We start from the raw sequence: 16,660 nt of genomic DNA, 5'->3' as shown, positions 1-16,660 counted from the left end.
TCCATAACAATAAAATACTTTGACATGAAATCAGTGGAACTTAACATACGTTTTTTTTTTTTTTTTGGTATCGCAGTATATATATTGAGCTCGAGGAGGAGAATAATCTATAAAACTTCAATAAAGTTGTACAAGCAATAGCATAATACTAAAATAAAAATTCAGGTCAGGCTTGCTAAATATATTGAAATCTTTCTTGACAGATGAAAAGTACCTAAAAAAATTACTTGACCACCAACTCTGTGCAATTAAATTAGATCTCAGTATTTAACCTAGGCATCTAGGGTCAGATGTGTATGAAATTTAATTTGGCATTATACAAACAAGGAATAAGAAAACACTTCCCTAGGAGAGATCAGGTGGAAAAGTAAAATCACTTGGAGAACGTAACTACATATTTCTTATACAAACAAGAAAAAAGCGAACACAGAGATCCACAGATCCAGAGATAGTGTCTAAGTAAAGGTTCTATAGAATAAGTGCATTTATTAAGTGCATTTTACCATCCTAGGTTAATTACTACATTACTACAGCTTTCACGTGACGATAAGGAATATAACATTATTCTGATCATTTAAATTATGTAAAACAATAACAAGAGGATAGTTTATTAAAGGCTTCACATGCAATTGGAAAAACACTTAATCAATCTTTAAAGTCTTTCAGAATTAGATTTTTATTGTAATTTCATTGTTTATTCCCTTTAGTTCTTAATTCTGATCACAGATTTTATGATCTCATATTTACAAATTACAAAACACTGAAACCTGCCCTGGACTGCATATTGTTGTATCATTGAAATGAGTGATTTATCAACAAAGCAAAGGTTAATTATGTTCAATATAACAAGATAAGCTAGGTAAAAAATACACAACAGCATATTGTTGTTTCCGTGACTGTATCATTTAAGGACAGCATGTGTTAATATAGACTATTCAACTTCTGAAACATTAAAGATGGTTTCAGCACCCCCTATCAGACAAACAAGGTATAGTCATGCAATAATTTCCAATCAGTGTTTGCATTTATTGGTGAAACTGATTTTTTAAAATGTGAGAAAGGAATTGCTAATAATGTCTATGAATTATTTTTTAATTATTTTTTTCTTCTTTCTCAGCAATCTCAGACCCTTAGCAACACAGGAGCATGGGAAAGGTTGCAAACATGGTGTGGTGGTTTGATTGCTATTAACTGGAATCTCATCCAACCACTTCTAAACATTCTTCCCTTTAGTCCACACTCGTGTCTTCTGACTCACGTTCCACTTGATTGTCAAGAAGTCGTGAAAAGGTCTGAAAAGTTTAAAACTAAATCTCTTTGGGCTCGATAATATCTTTCTGCTTTGGACTGATGACAAAGCAGCTTTTTTGTAACATGGGACTAAAATGTTATATCTTATTCTAAATGGGGTACTGTATGATTAGTGCACTTCATAATTTTAACATTCATACAAATAACATCAAGAAAAGGGTAGAAGCATAGAATAGAATCTGGAGCATATTCCAGAATGCCTGTAGTCCACTGCAGGGCACACACTCACACACCCACACACAGACAATGTAGAGACACCAATAAAGGTAGACAGTTTATTTTTTGGAGGTGGTAGGAGACAGGAGTACCTGAAGAAAATCCACATGAACACTGAACATGCAAATTACACATTTAAAGCTATGCATCTCAGAATTGAACACAGGACTCAAAAGCTGTAAAGCAGCCCCAATTCGACCCACAATTTTAACATAACACCCTTTCGTTTAATGTCTGAACTTTTACCTTTACATCCTGAAGTTCTGTTTGCCTTTTTTTATTGCTTTCCACATTGCCTGGTGGAGGTAAAAGAACTGTTAACATACAGTAGCACTAACATCACATTTACATGTAGCTCTATGTGCCCAGTTTTTCCCTTCTTAGATTTTTATTTTACTTTTACTTTGTTTTGTGTAACATCTTGCACTTGTCTACATTAAAACTTAATTTTATGTTTATTTTTATATATTTATAACAGAATTCCTTTGGCACACTAACAAGGAAAGTGTGACTGGAAACTGTTGAAAATCTGTTAGAAAAGGTCGTTTCTGATTTAAATAGGGTCACAAAAAACCTAATAATATGTACATGCATATGCCATATATATATACAGTATATATGTGCAACACATCTCCAATAGTATTATTTTATATTTAATTACTTTATTTTCAAAGCTCTTTGCACTTTTTGTGCTTGTGCACATAAGCAAACATGTCTCCCTCTTTGGTCAACCAGTGTATTTTCCAAAAATATTTAACATCAAAGTTATGAGGTCTATTAACTTATGCATGCCATGCCAATGTATGGCAATATAAACCATAATGATAGCACATTTTGATAATGATTTGATTGTTTTTCAAATCATGAATGGTTTAGAAAATAAAACAAATTTGCATACAAATAAAATATTCTTAAATGTAAATTTATTAAGTTGCATATTTATTTATTATGTTGTATATTATGTAAATATGCCAAATTCTCCAGCTTTTTGAATTTATCAAACAGAGGGAATACCAGTAGTCCCTATTAACTATTTACAGTATATTGGTACTTAAGCATATCTGACATTTATAGACAATTACAGCATTGACACCATTCAGACTGGTATTGCTTTACAGCTTATCTGTTTATTTTAGAATAAATCTCACCAATATAGAGGTTATTAGTGAGTAGTAAGTATACTGTAATTGTGGAGGTTTATGGTAAAACTGCCCCATAAAGTCATGGCTCTTTAAAGTATAATGAAAGCTGTGGGTAATTGGTTTTATTGAAGTTGGGAAAAGTTGTGTGTTTATTATGTTTTCCTTTTATTTGCTCCAATTAATTGTCTATTTGCTTTGAGAACTGTTTCTTCTCCCTGAAGAGGCAGTAAAGCTAAATACTTTTTATTTTTATTTGGCTTGATGACAAACTATGCAAATTCGCTGTGTGTGTGCTAGTTCCAGTCTTTTCTACATAACAAGAAAACCAAATGTCATTTTTTATAACTAGATATGACATTATGCTAAAGTTATAAATTTATTGGAGTATGTTAAAATGGAAAATATTGCCAAAGCTTTCAATATAAACACACACGCATACTATTTAATAACAATAGTTCCAAAAAATACATTCATAAAAAACATTTTTCTTCTGAGCTACTCATTCATCAAACAACTACCTCTCATATGAGATAAAAAGTAACTGTTAAGTAAAAAAATATCTTTGAAAACAGACACTATCTCATCTGTAGTATGGGCTCCAATGATAAGCATGAATCGTTTTTGAGCTTTTAAATGTAATTGTTTCAGAAAACACCATAGTGCAATAAAGTCAAAGTATGGCAGTGTAATTGCTGGTGGCCCATTAGATATTAACAATGAAATGTTTCTGTTACTATGATGAAGATTTGAAATAATTCCCTATTATTGATTCCTTGGTATTTAAGGCATAAGTCTGTTTATTTACTATATACCTATATACATTAACATACATGTATATTTATTTAAAATACAGCACAACCTTCTGCCTCCTACAGGGTTTTGGTTAATGAAAGTAGTAAGTCAACAGGGTACTTTCTATTTAACAATTAACTAGTCTCTCAGTAGTCTGACTTGTTATATTTTCACTTTCTACTGAAATTACGGTAATTTTCCTGGTGTTTTGTTACAGAAGTTTAAATTATAGAAGAGTAAAATAGATCTAATTATCCAAAGGATCCTTCTCTCTGGGCACATACAGAACATTTTGTTTTAAAATGGTTCTCTGGTTTCCTCTCTTCTCCCAGAGACATCCTTGCTCTGACCATTACTTGGGAAAAAAACAACTTACTTGCAATGAATGAATGAATCAATCAGAAGTTGAAGAGAAATGTTCTGTATATAATATTACATGTTTTGCTTCATTTTCAGCTAAGGATCTCACGGCACACAAGAGCTGCATCGTGACTATGACCATGGTCTTCTGGGCCCATTTTAGAGCGAAAGGGGAATCTCTGTATCTTAAAACAATGAGTATGGAATAATCCTGTAAGGGCTGCATTTTGTTTGCACTTGCCGGTCAGAACATGTCATGAATAGAACCAACTCTTAAAGTTATCTAGAGAACATCTGATTTCAGCATTCTAAATTAGGCTGTGACACGTCTCGAATATTTTAATAAGATTATAGCCAACAGACTCAAAGGTAAGGGAAGTACTGAGTTACACCTGTTGCCCATCGCTCACACCCATTGCAGACTTTTGCCCTCTGTGTTCTCTGTGTAAACAGAGAAGGCTGGGATTACTTCTGGGGGGATTTTTTTTGTCTCTTTTCTCCACCATATCTGTCAATTCCTGCCACATAGCAACCACACGCATCGGGAAAACTGCCGGAAGATCACTTTATTACACTCTGTACCAAAGTGCAAGTTCTCGGTGAGATAGGAGTATGAGACAAGCTGGGGGGGGGGAGGCCTGTTTTGCCCATAAACAGAAAACAATACTGCAGTGTGGTGAATACAGCAGTGAAATTACAACGTACTGGCACAAAAGCGCTGACTTCCAAAACCTAGCTCAAAGTTGCAGGGGCATGAAAATATATACTCTATCTGTGGCCCAGCTTTTATTAGTTATTATGTTTATAATATTTTGAAACCAACAGAGTTTCGCTTACAACGGAACCATTTCTATCCAGCAGATGACTGATATCTATTTGGTCTTGGTTGCTGGGGAGCAATATCAGTGGGCGACAGGCTGCATCTGTTTTTCAGAGAAGGAAGTCGTTTTGTCCTTGACAAGCTTGTGCGACGTGAGCTTTCCACGCATTTTCTTTAACACAATTGAGATGACACGTCCAGTCATAGAGAACTCAGAAAAGTAGCCCGACTCCAGTAAAAGAAAAAATCGATGACTGCAAAAACACCTTTCAAACAGTATGAAAATTGTAATGTAATGTATTATTCAAGGACTATCGTGGGGCTTCACAATCAATTCCGATTATTAGTGTAATAAATGTTTTTTGTCCATCTTCATTTAAACATACAGTATAAATGCCATTAGTGACTCCGTCTTCAAGATTAAAGATTACTTGATTTGCTATTGGTAATTAACAACTTGCAACCTTGCATAGTAAGCTGAATAGCTTGAACCATTTTTGAAGAGTACTTTGGGAGAGGTTGTTATATGTACAAGTGGCATGTTTTTGTCGGAATCTGTTACAACTCATGTATACTCATGTATACCTTCTCAAATCTATATTTTATCTGAGATATTTCCTTCATTCTGACATATTCCCTGTCCTTTCCTTACGAGACACAGACGTTTTCTTTTTGAGGCTAACCAATATTAAACTTACTTGCTAGTGAAACTTTCAAGTTTCCAGAAATGGTGGTAAGTCTATTCCAGACTTTTGCACCCATTATTACATAGTTAGCACATATTACATCTGGGTTAACTTTATACATCATGTGACCTTAGATTTCATTTTTATACTTTTATAAAAATTATACATTTTTATATAAGGACACAGACTTGTACATATCCTTCATTAGTCAGCCATTGAAATGAATAAACCTTTATTGCACTTAAGGGAATTTCTTTCCCATCAAGAGCTCAAAAACATATAACATATGTGACAATAATACAATACATCTACAGCACCATTCCATAATACAAAGTAACATTCAACAACACTGCACAATCAGAGACTTTCCAGTACCATAAGATTAAAAAAAAATGATTAGAGTCTAAAAAGAACAATAATAAGATCCCTTCCAGAAAACATTTTTATTGTTCAACAGTAGTATACCGAAATACTTTTAGGTATAAAGGAAGTAAATATTCTCTTAGCCTTTGTACAGAGATCTGCTACCTACTTCCAGAGGGTAGGAGAGCATATTCTAAAAAGGATGAATGAAAAGGTTTATCTAAGATTTTATTTGCAAGATTGACAATAATAGCCTATGTTTAAACTTTCTAATTGAAATTGAATTAAATCAAAGATTGGACATGATCATTATGTTATTTGGTATGCAACATCGTCACTCTCAGTCTCTAAATTAGTTTGTGTCTCAAACGAAGTAAAATGTGAGGAATGTGAGTGTTATTATGGATCCCAAACTAAAATCGATCCATCAAATCATGATTTGAAATCATGATCCACCTTTTACAGCCCCTGGCTAGTTACTGTCACCTTTGCTAAATTAAGGTCCATTTTGGATTACTCCTCAGCAACCTTAGTTCAAGCTTTATTTTTTCTCTGCCTGGAGATATTCAATCTAAAATTGCAACTTGTTCAGAATTTTTCTGCTCGATTGCTCACTTAATTTAATACTATAAAGCATATTGTTATTGTAAAGGGCCTTGAGGTCAATTTTAACTGAGTCTTAAAAAACTGTAAGTTTACATTGTGATATAATAATATTAAATAACAATATCTAATAATACAATAGTAAGCAGTGCAGTATAGCCAAATCCTCCAGAATTCACTTACTCCATTTTAAACTTAACCTTTCAAAATCTGACCTCATTTTCTTCCCCCTCTGACAGCCTTTTTATCTCTGTATTTCTCTTCAGGATGACGGCTGTATTTCTCTTCAGTTAGCTACCATCTCCCCCTCCTCATCTGCCAAGAAGCTCTGTGTCACTCTTGACCCCTCCCTCTGCTACTCCCAACACTTTTCTCCTTTGGCACACTTCTGCTGTTCTTAGGCAACATTCACAAAATCTGCCTCTTCCTTATCTATTGTTCTACACAGCCTCTTGTCCAGGCCCTAGGCTTAAACTATCAGCCTCCCTACCGGAGCTATTCATCCATTCCAGCTCTCTCAATTCAGACTCTCCAGCTCTCAAGATGGCAATGTGATGTGCTTATCGCAGTTATTTACTGTAAACATAGAATGCACACTTCTAACAGTTTTTTTCCAACTCTTTATCATTTCTAGCACAGCACTTCCTGTTTGTGCTAGCCTTATTATTGATAAGTAGCAATTTTATTAATTTATCTAGTTGTACTTCCATCATCAGTCCTTGTATGTATCTGTATCAAAATGTAACTTCATTAATGTTTTATTAAGATTAGGGCTTTCCACCACTTGCCTTTAGGACCTAGTCAGAATATCATGGTTATACAATGTAGTTCCTGGCTTGAAATGATCTCAGTAAGTTTCTTTTTTCTCAATCTCAGTTATTGCTGAAAACTTAGCAACACAGAACAGAATGTATTGCTTCCAACCAAGACAGGTTCACTTCCACAGAGGTGATAACTGTGGTGTAGTATGTGTGGAGCTTATGGATCAGGAACTGTGTTTGCTAAGCTCTCACCTTGCCCTTTGATCACCACTCCCTCAATTTGTTAACTAGATTAGCAAATATATCTATGCATGCAATAGAAGCCTTCTGTGCTTAGCTTCAGTTTGTCTGGGGGTCACTCTTGATAAGAGGAAATGAAAAAGCTTGACTTAGAATTGAAGTTTCCTTATTAATTGTTTCTATATTAAAACAACTGTTCTTCTTGTCATACCTAATTGCATATATAGTTTTAATAGCCCCCATGTTTTCATTGTTACAATCCTTTACAATCTCAAAAATTATTTAGGAACTGGGAAAAACACATTATTGAACACTGGTGTTTCTGGCTGTATACTGATGAGAATAATCATAATGTAGGAATTTCAGCAGTTATATCAAAATGGTATCAAGACTTCCTCTTTCTGCAAAAAAGGCATTAATACTGGAACTAAAGGGCTATAAACTCATTAAAGGAATGCCCTATAAATCACTTACTATTGCACTGAAGACAATTTATTCTGCACCTCATTATCTTTGAAGCAGATCAGTTATTGGGACTCTGTGCATATTATTGACTTTCCTCATTACTGTTTTCTTAAAAAACAATAAAGCAGTTTGCACAGTAACACTGAACTACTAGACTGCTAGTGCATTCATTCAAAATCATTTATTAAGATGTATACACGTGGGCCTATGTTCAATAACTGTCAGTTCAGCTGACAATCACACCTTGTCTACGAATCTTTAAAAAAAATATTGCACATTTTTGGTTGCACTGACTTTAAACCATGTAAATACAAGCGTCAAGACTGTACTTATGTAGTACTGCAGCATCACGTTCTAATGATCAAATCATTCAGGATAAACACATCTAACACACTTATTCACATTTTTACAAAATGCATCTTATGCCATTTAGAATTGATTGTATAAGTTTCTCTTGGTAACTGATTGACCCAAGAATCTCATCAAACCCGTTTCTGAAGTATCATAAAGTATCCACTATAATATTGTATCATGGTACTTTGTTCTGAGCATGCACAGTTCAAGTTGTCAAAATAGATCTTGTTCATTTTACTTGGCAGGTTCTTAATGTCCTCTTGTCCCCGGTTTTTCTCATTTATGTGATTAATTTTAAGTGATCATTGAGTTTGTTTCACCTCATCTCTTGATTTCAGTTGTGAATTCTGATATAAACTGTATATTTGAAGCATCAGAAATCAAGAAATACCTTTTGTCTTCGATAGTCTAGAAGAACAATGAAACAATAAACTTCTTAAAAATTGTGAACAGTGAGATCATATTCAGGACAAAGTCTTTGTGCTTTATTTTCAGTGACATATTCAGCTCCATAGACCCCTTTTCCCATTATCACAAATAATAACATTATTAAGCAGCATAACATAAAGATTTTAATACAAATTATTTAAACCATATACACATCTCAAAATTGAATATCAAATCATCTTCATTTACATAATATCTCTTTGGTTATAAGCTGTTTAGGTATGGCATTGGAAAGCAAAGCAGGTCAAAGAGGCTCACATTTACCAGTCATATAGACAGTCATATATATTTTTCTTTTTTCTATATATATATTTTTTACAAAAGCACAGCAAGCTATAGAAGAATATTCTTTTAAAAAAAAGTTCTTCATGCTGAAGTTGTATCCTGGGATCAGTGTGATTTCAGGCATGAATTTGTGTTGTTGGTCATTTGTTGGTTGTGTGTCGCTCATTCTTGCAGTCGTTAGGACAGGTATTCCTCTTTAACAGTCATTGGTATGGATGGGGAGACCAGGCCACTGCTGCTGCTCACCATGGCAACATTGCCTGTTGACCCCACGCCAGGAGGAGTGGGGGTGGTAGTAGATGCCTGCTGAGATTGTTGCATTTTCTTCTTATTCATCTTCCTCTCCTTGGCACGTCGGTTTTGAAACCAGATTTTTACCTGTACAAAAATGAAAGAAACGTTAACACTGCTTCAGAAACTCAAAAAACACATCTGCTTTTCAAGGCCATCATATGTACCCTGGTACCATTATGCTGTATTGTTTCATTTATCTTTGCTTGAAACCCATTAAAACAGTTTCCACAGTAACACTGAGCTACTAGTCTGCTATAAACCTCTTCTCTCAGTTCATTGCAAAATCCTTATTCCTTATTAATTCAAAATCCTTTATTAAGATGTATACACATCTTGTTTTGGTTTCTTCTCTCATCCTTCTGCCTACCATAGATCAAGAACTGTCTTACCATGGTAGGTATACTAGTTTAATCTAATCGTGATCCTTTCAAACTCCAGGTACGCAGCATCTGTATCTTTAGAATGAACACATAGGGAATGATGCATGGAGATCATATGTATATATAAAGTAAAATATATATTTTTTTTCACAAAACATACCTTATCTACCTGTATAAGATCATTACACTTTTTAACTTGTACTTCTAACTATTATGTTGAAGGGTTGAAGTAACAGGTTCTTTAGAATACCTCAGAGGAATTTGTCACAGCCAAGGATAAACACAGTTGTGCATGCACCATACTTGTGTGCAATCCAAAGCACATTGCATACAACTTTATACATATTTATCTTAATACCAAGTAAGCAATGCATATTGCTTTTAGCTCTGCTGTACTGAGAAGCTGCATGCATTGAAAAAATAATCCTTTTAAATAAAAGAATATGCATTTTTGTATAATATCAAAGCAAGAAAGATACATATTCTGCATTTTATTCTGTCTGCGTTCTGACAAGAGGAGATGGGACAAGTTTGAGAACATCTTTGTCAAAATGCATTGCATGCAGACAAGAATGCTTCCTCTGTCCTATATCTTGTTGTCCACACCTTAATCTGTAGTTCAGCATTCATTATGATGATATACCTCAGTAGGAGGCTGTGAACACTATTGAGATTAGAGGTTTACTTGGAAACAATCATGAAAATATTTAACTAACAGTTTAGATAGGATATATACACCCCTTTACCCCTCTAAGACACCTAAGGCTGTCTGATATCAACACCCTTAAATAGAAAAAAACAAAAGTGAAGATTTGGGATCATATTTTTTCTAAAAAGCAGGCTGTGACTAACCTGTCGTTCTGAAAGACCAAGTGCTGCTGCAAGCTCTGCTTTGCGTCTGATGGTGATGTATCGGCTATAGTGGAACTCTTTCTCCAGCTCCAGTCTCTGGTGATCTGTGTACACCACCCGGTATTTGTCTTTTGTTCTGGTTTTTCCTCCTGTGAACAATTTCTGAGCATTACAACTCACATTCGTAAACTTTCAGAATTTGTGTTCTGTGGACCTCCTGGGAGTCCATGACTCTCACCTGATGAATGTACAGACATCAAAAATAACATGTGAATGATAAAAAAAGAATCACACATCGCAGACACGAATATAAATATGCTTTAGCATACAGTATTTTGAAGCAAAAGAATATCCATTTTACACAGATATTATTGTTACATATTTTCAGAGAAATCATTATGACATTCACGTTATAACATTGTTTAATGTTTCAAATTAAATAGGAAGCAAAATTGATATTTTCATAAAACTGGTAGCTTCATGTTAAACAAGTTATCAGTTTTATTCTTATTGGTTACAAAGGTAATACATTTTGCCTAACGTTGACTGAGAAGAGAAATAAAATCTCTCTTGGTTAGCCTTTTTAAAGAGCTCATTGACATGCGATAAATGACCTTGAACAATGACCTGTATAAAAACATTTTCAGGTAATGTCTCAAATAAAAATGACATATCAAACATAGTCACTAAATACACTGTTTTAACATAATGCAATGTTATGTGTGAAGTCCTGTGCTTAACTTACATCTACTCACTGTAGGTCAGCTTTTTCTGTAGCCCAAACAGAAACTGGCTATCAAGTTAAATATTAAAATATATCCAAAACCAGAAACATTTCTGAAAGGTGAGCAGAGCAAATTGTTTTAGGAGGATATCCAGACCATTAGGTTTATGCAACCACTGGCGCCAGGTAAACTGTGATTAATTCTATTAATCATGTGTTTCATAATTAATGCAGTAAATTGCTATTTTGATGGTAGTTCTTATCAAAACTTGGTGTTTATACAAGAAACATTGCTCACACATCTACTGGCTAGGATAATTAAGTCAGAGGGGTATTGATCCAGCATGCTCTTGATGAAGCATTAAGATATTGTATTGATTAAAGCAAATCCAGCGTATAGTGAGATAAGAGCAACGTCCACCTGAAGAAGGTGCTGTGTGAAACACACAGGGGCACTCCTGTCATGTTTATACCACCTTTCCATACAATCAGAATGAAAGTGGGAAGATTGAGCTTTTGAGCAGCTTTTGTTGGCAGCTTGGAGGGAGAATTGAGTTTTAGAAAATTGCCTTTATTTCATAATTGAATTTTAAAAAATCAAATATGGTTTTCCTAAACAAAATGGTTCTGTGTAAACTTATCTTCTATAAACTTAATATAAGCCCTATAAGTGCATGTGCAATTATATTTATTAAAGAAGTTTAGAAATAACCCTTGTTTGTTTTTATTTTCAATCACATGATTCTTTGATAAAGAAATAGATTCTATGGAAGCATTAGGGAAGCTTTCAAACATAGTCATTCAATCATGCCATCAGTTTTTCCTACTTTAAAGTCTCCTTTATGAAAAGAAATGTTTAGGTACGTTAGTGGGTATAACAATATTATGTTTTTAAATGCACACATGATTACATGTATACCTTGAACACCTTCAGTATCATTTTAACTAAGGAACTGGATATGTTCCATTTTTAAAGCAATACCACACTACTATAAACTTAATGTATTCAAATATGCTTTTAAAATTGAAAAGTTTTAATTGTCATACAATAGTTGCATAACCACAAACTCAGACGGATCATTTTGTGGTTGCAGGTAATGGGAAGTTCATATGCAAGAATGGGTTGAAGTCAACAGAACAAAGTGGTGTCCCTCTTATAGAAGTTAATCTGTAACGCAGACCGTAAAATCTCCTGTCTGGACAACAAGATAACTGCTCACACTTGGTCTGGTAATTTGGGTTAAACCCCCAGCTCTACTTTGAGCAACCCGTTCATAAGGCAGTTAAGATATAGATATATCTAAATATATTTATAGCCCACAGCATTTATATAGCACTATTATCAAACATTGTTTTCCATTTTAGGGAATGAAAACAAAGGTTTACTAGTGCCTACAGATTCTTCCCAACAACACATGTGCATATAATACAATTATACATTTATTGTAAAATAAAGTGTATTATAATTCAAATATAATTCAGATATAATTTATAATATAGTAGATTTCTGGATCTGGACAATGGAAGAAAGGTAAAAGTTTGTTGGCCCACAGGGGAAAGGATTGAGATGGACAGTTTTTATTGTTTTTTTAACTGCTATAAATGTCTTCGGAAGATCTTAAAATGTACTGTAGGCAACCACTTTGTATTGAAAAATGTAATACAGTAGAATGTTGTTCATCACAAAACATTATGAAATTAGGTGTTGGCTTGTATGTTTTGTGCCCCACTGCCCTGAAGACATTTGTGTTTCATGCATCTATTTAGAATTAATTCTCAGAGGTTCTTTGCTGTTGTTGTCACCCAAATACAGTAGCTATTGCTATTGCACCAAGTTTATTTGCATAATTTTAAGGTCATAAAGGGGTGTTATATACTATGCCATGGACATATCAAATAGCTTAAACAATTTAATGGCAGCATAAAACTGATAACTCAATTATTTCTGTGATGCTTCAATTTTGCAATATTTACATGGTTTTATTGTATAATTTGGTCTCAAGTGTGTAGTTATCTTCAGTGTCATTAATCTGTCCATAAACAAAGCAATTAAATTAGCTATTTTGCATCCTTTGAAAATAAATAATGTTTACTCTTACCATCAAATAGTCAAAACCCCTATCTGTAGCCTATATAGCTGCTCAGAACCTATAATATAAGCTCTATAATATTGTACATTTTTGTATATCAAGACTTCAAGATTAGCTATGGCCAGCATAATTTAATTAGTCATGGTGGAATTGCTTGTTGTACAGACACACAACACAAATACCATTCTTAATATATTGTTGTATAATACATATTCTACCATAATTAAAATGTACTAATTCCTAAATTGCAATAAATGTATAGCAACTATTATTGATCTTATCTTCAAACTAATTAATAGGATTCAACCTAGATTCTTCTTCACAAAATAGATTTATTTTTATTATATATTGGGGAAAATATAAATAATGGAGTAATAATGGAGTTACAGGCCTTTGAAATACAAATTAATTAATGTTGTCTATGTTGTCTTTATATTGTACTGTATGTTTGGGCACTTGTCTTCCTAGAAAGTAGTTTTCTCATCTTCATTAGGTTATTTCAGGAAAGCCAGGTTTTCAGTACTGGAAGGTTGTTACTATTTGTTGTGTTTAGCATCTTGGTGTTAGTAATATTCGGCCCTTACTAAAAACACAGCACCATAATGATAGTGATAATAATAAACTTAAGAGTCTACAAATTCCGAAAGTTAAGAGAAGGATACCGTAGAGAAAAGCTGCTGCAGGAATCGGGAATCCTTCATGTTTGCAAAGTTTTCGAGATTTGTCTATCGGTGCTGTGAGGGAACGGACATCAAAGTCTTCGATCTCATAGTGTTCTCCTCCTCGTGACATAGGAAGAACAAAGGATTACAACAATGGAAACAATTACCCCTGCTCGCTTGCACTTACAAGCACCCGGAGTGCCCAGTGGACAACATAAAGGGGTCTGAATTTGCATTTCAACTGTTTAGACTTGTATATTTTCCCCTGGGAAGGTACTTCCACTTTTTTTTTCCTGAAAGGAACACTTCTTTCACATTTATGCAAACTTTGAAACGCCATAAAATAATGTTCTTCTAGGTTTACAGAACAAGACGATGTCTTATTTTGAAGTGGGACTGTTATTTTTTAACTAAAGCAACACAATGACGTCTTCATACTATCTTCCATTATTATTCATTATAATATTCTGATGAAGGTACACGTCTACCAGCTTGTAATGTTACCTTTCCACCTTGTAAATCCATTATATATAGTGCTCATAAAAAGTACGAACTGGGGTCGTTAATTTCAAGGTTTGTTTAAGACAAGAGGTGTGGAGATTCGCAGCTCTACACAGTTAGGATGATAGCAGCAAAAATAGCACATTTCCTAATTATTATTACAAGTTCAGTGGCTGTTCCTCATCCACTCCGTTGCTGTGACAAGTGAGAACACGAACTTCAATGCTGCATCTTTTTACTACTTATTCGGCTTGTGCTTCTGATTATAATAAACGAGTAGTTCCGGTTTGTGTAGATTAAATTAGGTAAATCTTTAAGAACTACACAAGAGTTCTTAAATCTTAATCTAGATATTCTAGATATATAATTCAGCATCTTAAAGAAGGTCCGCAGTTCAATCAAAAGTTACCTCTCTGATCAATTGATTTCAGTACACATAAGAGGATAATACATTTTTTAAGATTTAAACTGATAATACTAGAGCGGAGGATGGTATTTTTTAGTTACTTTAGAAACCAATTTGATTTCTGCAACATAAAAAAACGTAACAGCCGTACTGCTGACACCCGACTTTACAAACCCGATGTACCGAACATCTTCACAGTCAGAGATGCAGTTGAGTGGGTAACAGCTGTCAAACTGTTGAGTTCAACTGTGTGCTGTACATAGGCCTAAATCACAACGCTTTTCACGTAATACAAATCTATTTCAGATTCTTTCTGCATCTACGGGAATGTTGTGTGATGTTTATTTATCTTAAAGATTAAAGTAAAGATTAAAGTAAAAAAAACGCCTGTTTACAAACTAACATCCTTACTGCCTGTATAATGGATCACAGTACATCAAGTCTTTTTAACATAGCAATTTTAGTTTAAGGATTTTTATCTCAAATATAAATTACTAAATTATGGTGCATATTGCAGCCTCTATAAAAAAAATATTATCAGCACAGCAGATTTTTTTGGGGTTTATTGGTAACGCGCTTTAAAAAATAATCAAATTACCCATAGTTGTTGGCGGGGCACTCCGTCTCATCCATTCGTAAGGGTTTCTTCTTTGTGATGATGTTGGAGACAGCTGACCGACTGAAGAATTGATGGGGGGAGGCAGTATCCCCGGGCCTGGGGGCTGCACTGGATTATAATCTGGGGGGCTAAATGTAATCTGGCCCGGGTTTGAAGTTGAAGGCCCTGTCCCGGGTGCGTAAGTGGGCCAGTCCTCCCTTGCAGGTGCATAAGCGGGGCTCCAGGTGCCCGTCGTTTGGCCGTGGTGTGGGTCATTGTTTATTCCAGATACGTGGTGATAGCCGGCAAAATCCGAATACTGCGGAGGCGGCGGTACAAAATTCTGTGGGTTCAAATTCAGGCTGGGGTGTCTAACAGAATTGGAGTACATGCTGCTGTCCTTATCCAAAAGATAGCTCACGTACATCTTTCCCAACGAGTTCTCCTGCGCATAATGTGTGTCCAACAGAGCTCCTGTCTTCCAAGTTGTCCCTAGTTTTTCTTTAACCAAACCTCTCCTTCCTGGATGACCTACCTGTATACTTTAACTTCTTGTTTGCCAGATTTGCTGCCAGTTTAAAGGCACTACCCTGACGTCAACTTTTATAGTCCCCATCTCCCTCCCTCTTTTCCTCATCAGGAACAATTTGCATTGAAACACAGGCCTGCATTTCAAAGACTGACAAGCACCAGCATCAAAGCAGATTAATGTCTGAATACAAATGTTACAAATCGTACAGGTGATGCTAAAATCAAAGTTTATGCTGATTATTTTTGTTCTTTGAACCTGTCCAAGCACAGTCCTGCATTACTTTGAGCAACTCGTGGGAAAAGGGGATTCAATATACAGTAGATTTCACTAATTTAGGCATTTCATGAAAATGTCAAAGCAAGCCTTATAAATTCGTGTGAAAATTCGTTTGTGACTATTTTCTTAGATATTTAAATACTGCTTAGAGGTTCAAATTTTATTGCAGTCGAGACTTTTATTTTGAATTTTATTTAGCCGTATTAGCAAATTACACAAATATAATAAACCGATCTTCAGTATGTTATTAAGTCATGAAAGTCATCTTGAAATCATTCCACAACTTTAATATTTATTATTGTTATATTTAGACTATGTTTATATATTTTCTGTGTAGCCTTGCATAGGAATATACTGTGTGTATATTAAAGGCATTGGTTATCGGTTGTAATTTAATTCCTGCTGCTGGTATTGTTGCTCATAACAATAAAGTTGACAGTGACGATGGTATTGAATTGATTACAACTTTAGCATGAAATATCTTACTTGAGAATTTAAAA

The 16,660-nt window shown here is 34.4% G+C and overlaps 1 protein-coding gene across 3 annotated transcripts; it reads right to left on the bottom strand.

The window, feature by feature from the left end:
* Nucleotides 1–8,576: 8,576 nt before the first annotated feature.
* Nucleotides 8,577–15,933, bottom strand: cdx1b (caudal type homeobox 1 b). Of its 3 annotated transcripts, none has more exons than XM_088604362.1 (4): nt 15,353–15,933; nt 13,848–13,967; nt 10,372–10,520; nt 8,577–9,223 (listed from the first exon to the last, which is right to left on the bottom strand). In XM_088604362.1, the coding sequence occupies exons 1-4, from the start codon at nt 15,777–15,779 to the stop codon at nt 9,023–9,025; spliced, it is 897 nt and encodes a 298-aa protein (XP_088460488.1). In that variant the 5' UTR covers nt 15,780–15,933; the 3' UTR covers nt 8,577–9,022. The 3 variants fall into 3 exon arrangements, with proteins under 3 accessions (XP_088460488.1, XP_088460489.1, XP_088460490.1); XM_088604363.1 differs by having other exon boundaries at nt 13,848–13,964; XM_088604364.1 differs by lacking the exon at nt 13,848–13,967 and having other exon boundaries at nt 15,353–15,930.
* Nucleotides 15,934–16,660: the final 727 nt, after the last annotated feature.

Source organism: Lepisosteus platostomus, chromosome 13 (assembly GCF_059453375.1).
Source record: "Lepisosteus platostomus isolate fLepPlt1 chromosome 13, fLepPlt1.hap1, whole genome shotgun sequence".
Taxonomy (NCBI): domain Eukaryota; kingdom Metazoa; phylum Chordata; class Actinopteri; order Semionotiformes; family Lepisosteidae; genus Lepisosteus; species Lepisosteus platostomus.
Note: the sequence above shows the minus strand (reverse complement) of the source record. Positions and strands in the feature narration are given on the sequence as shown.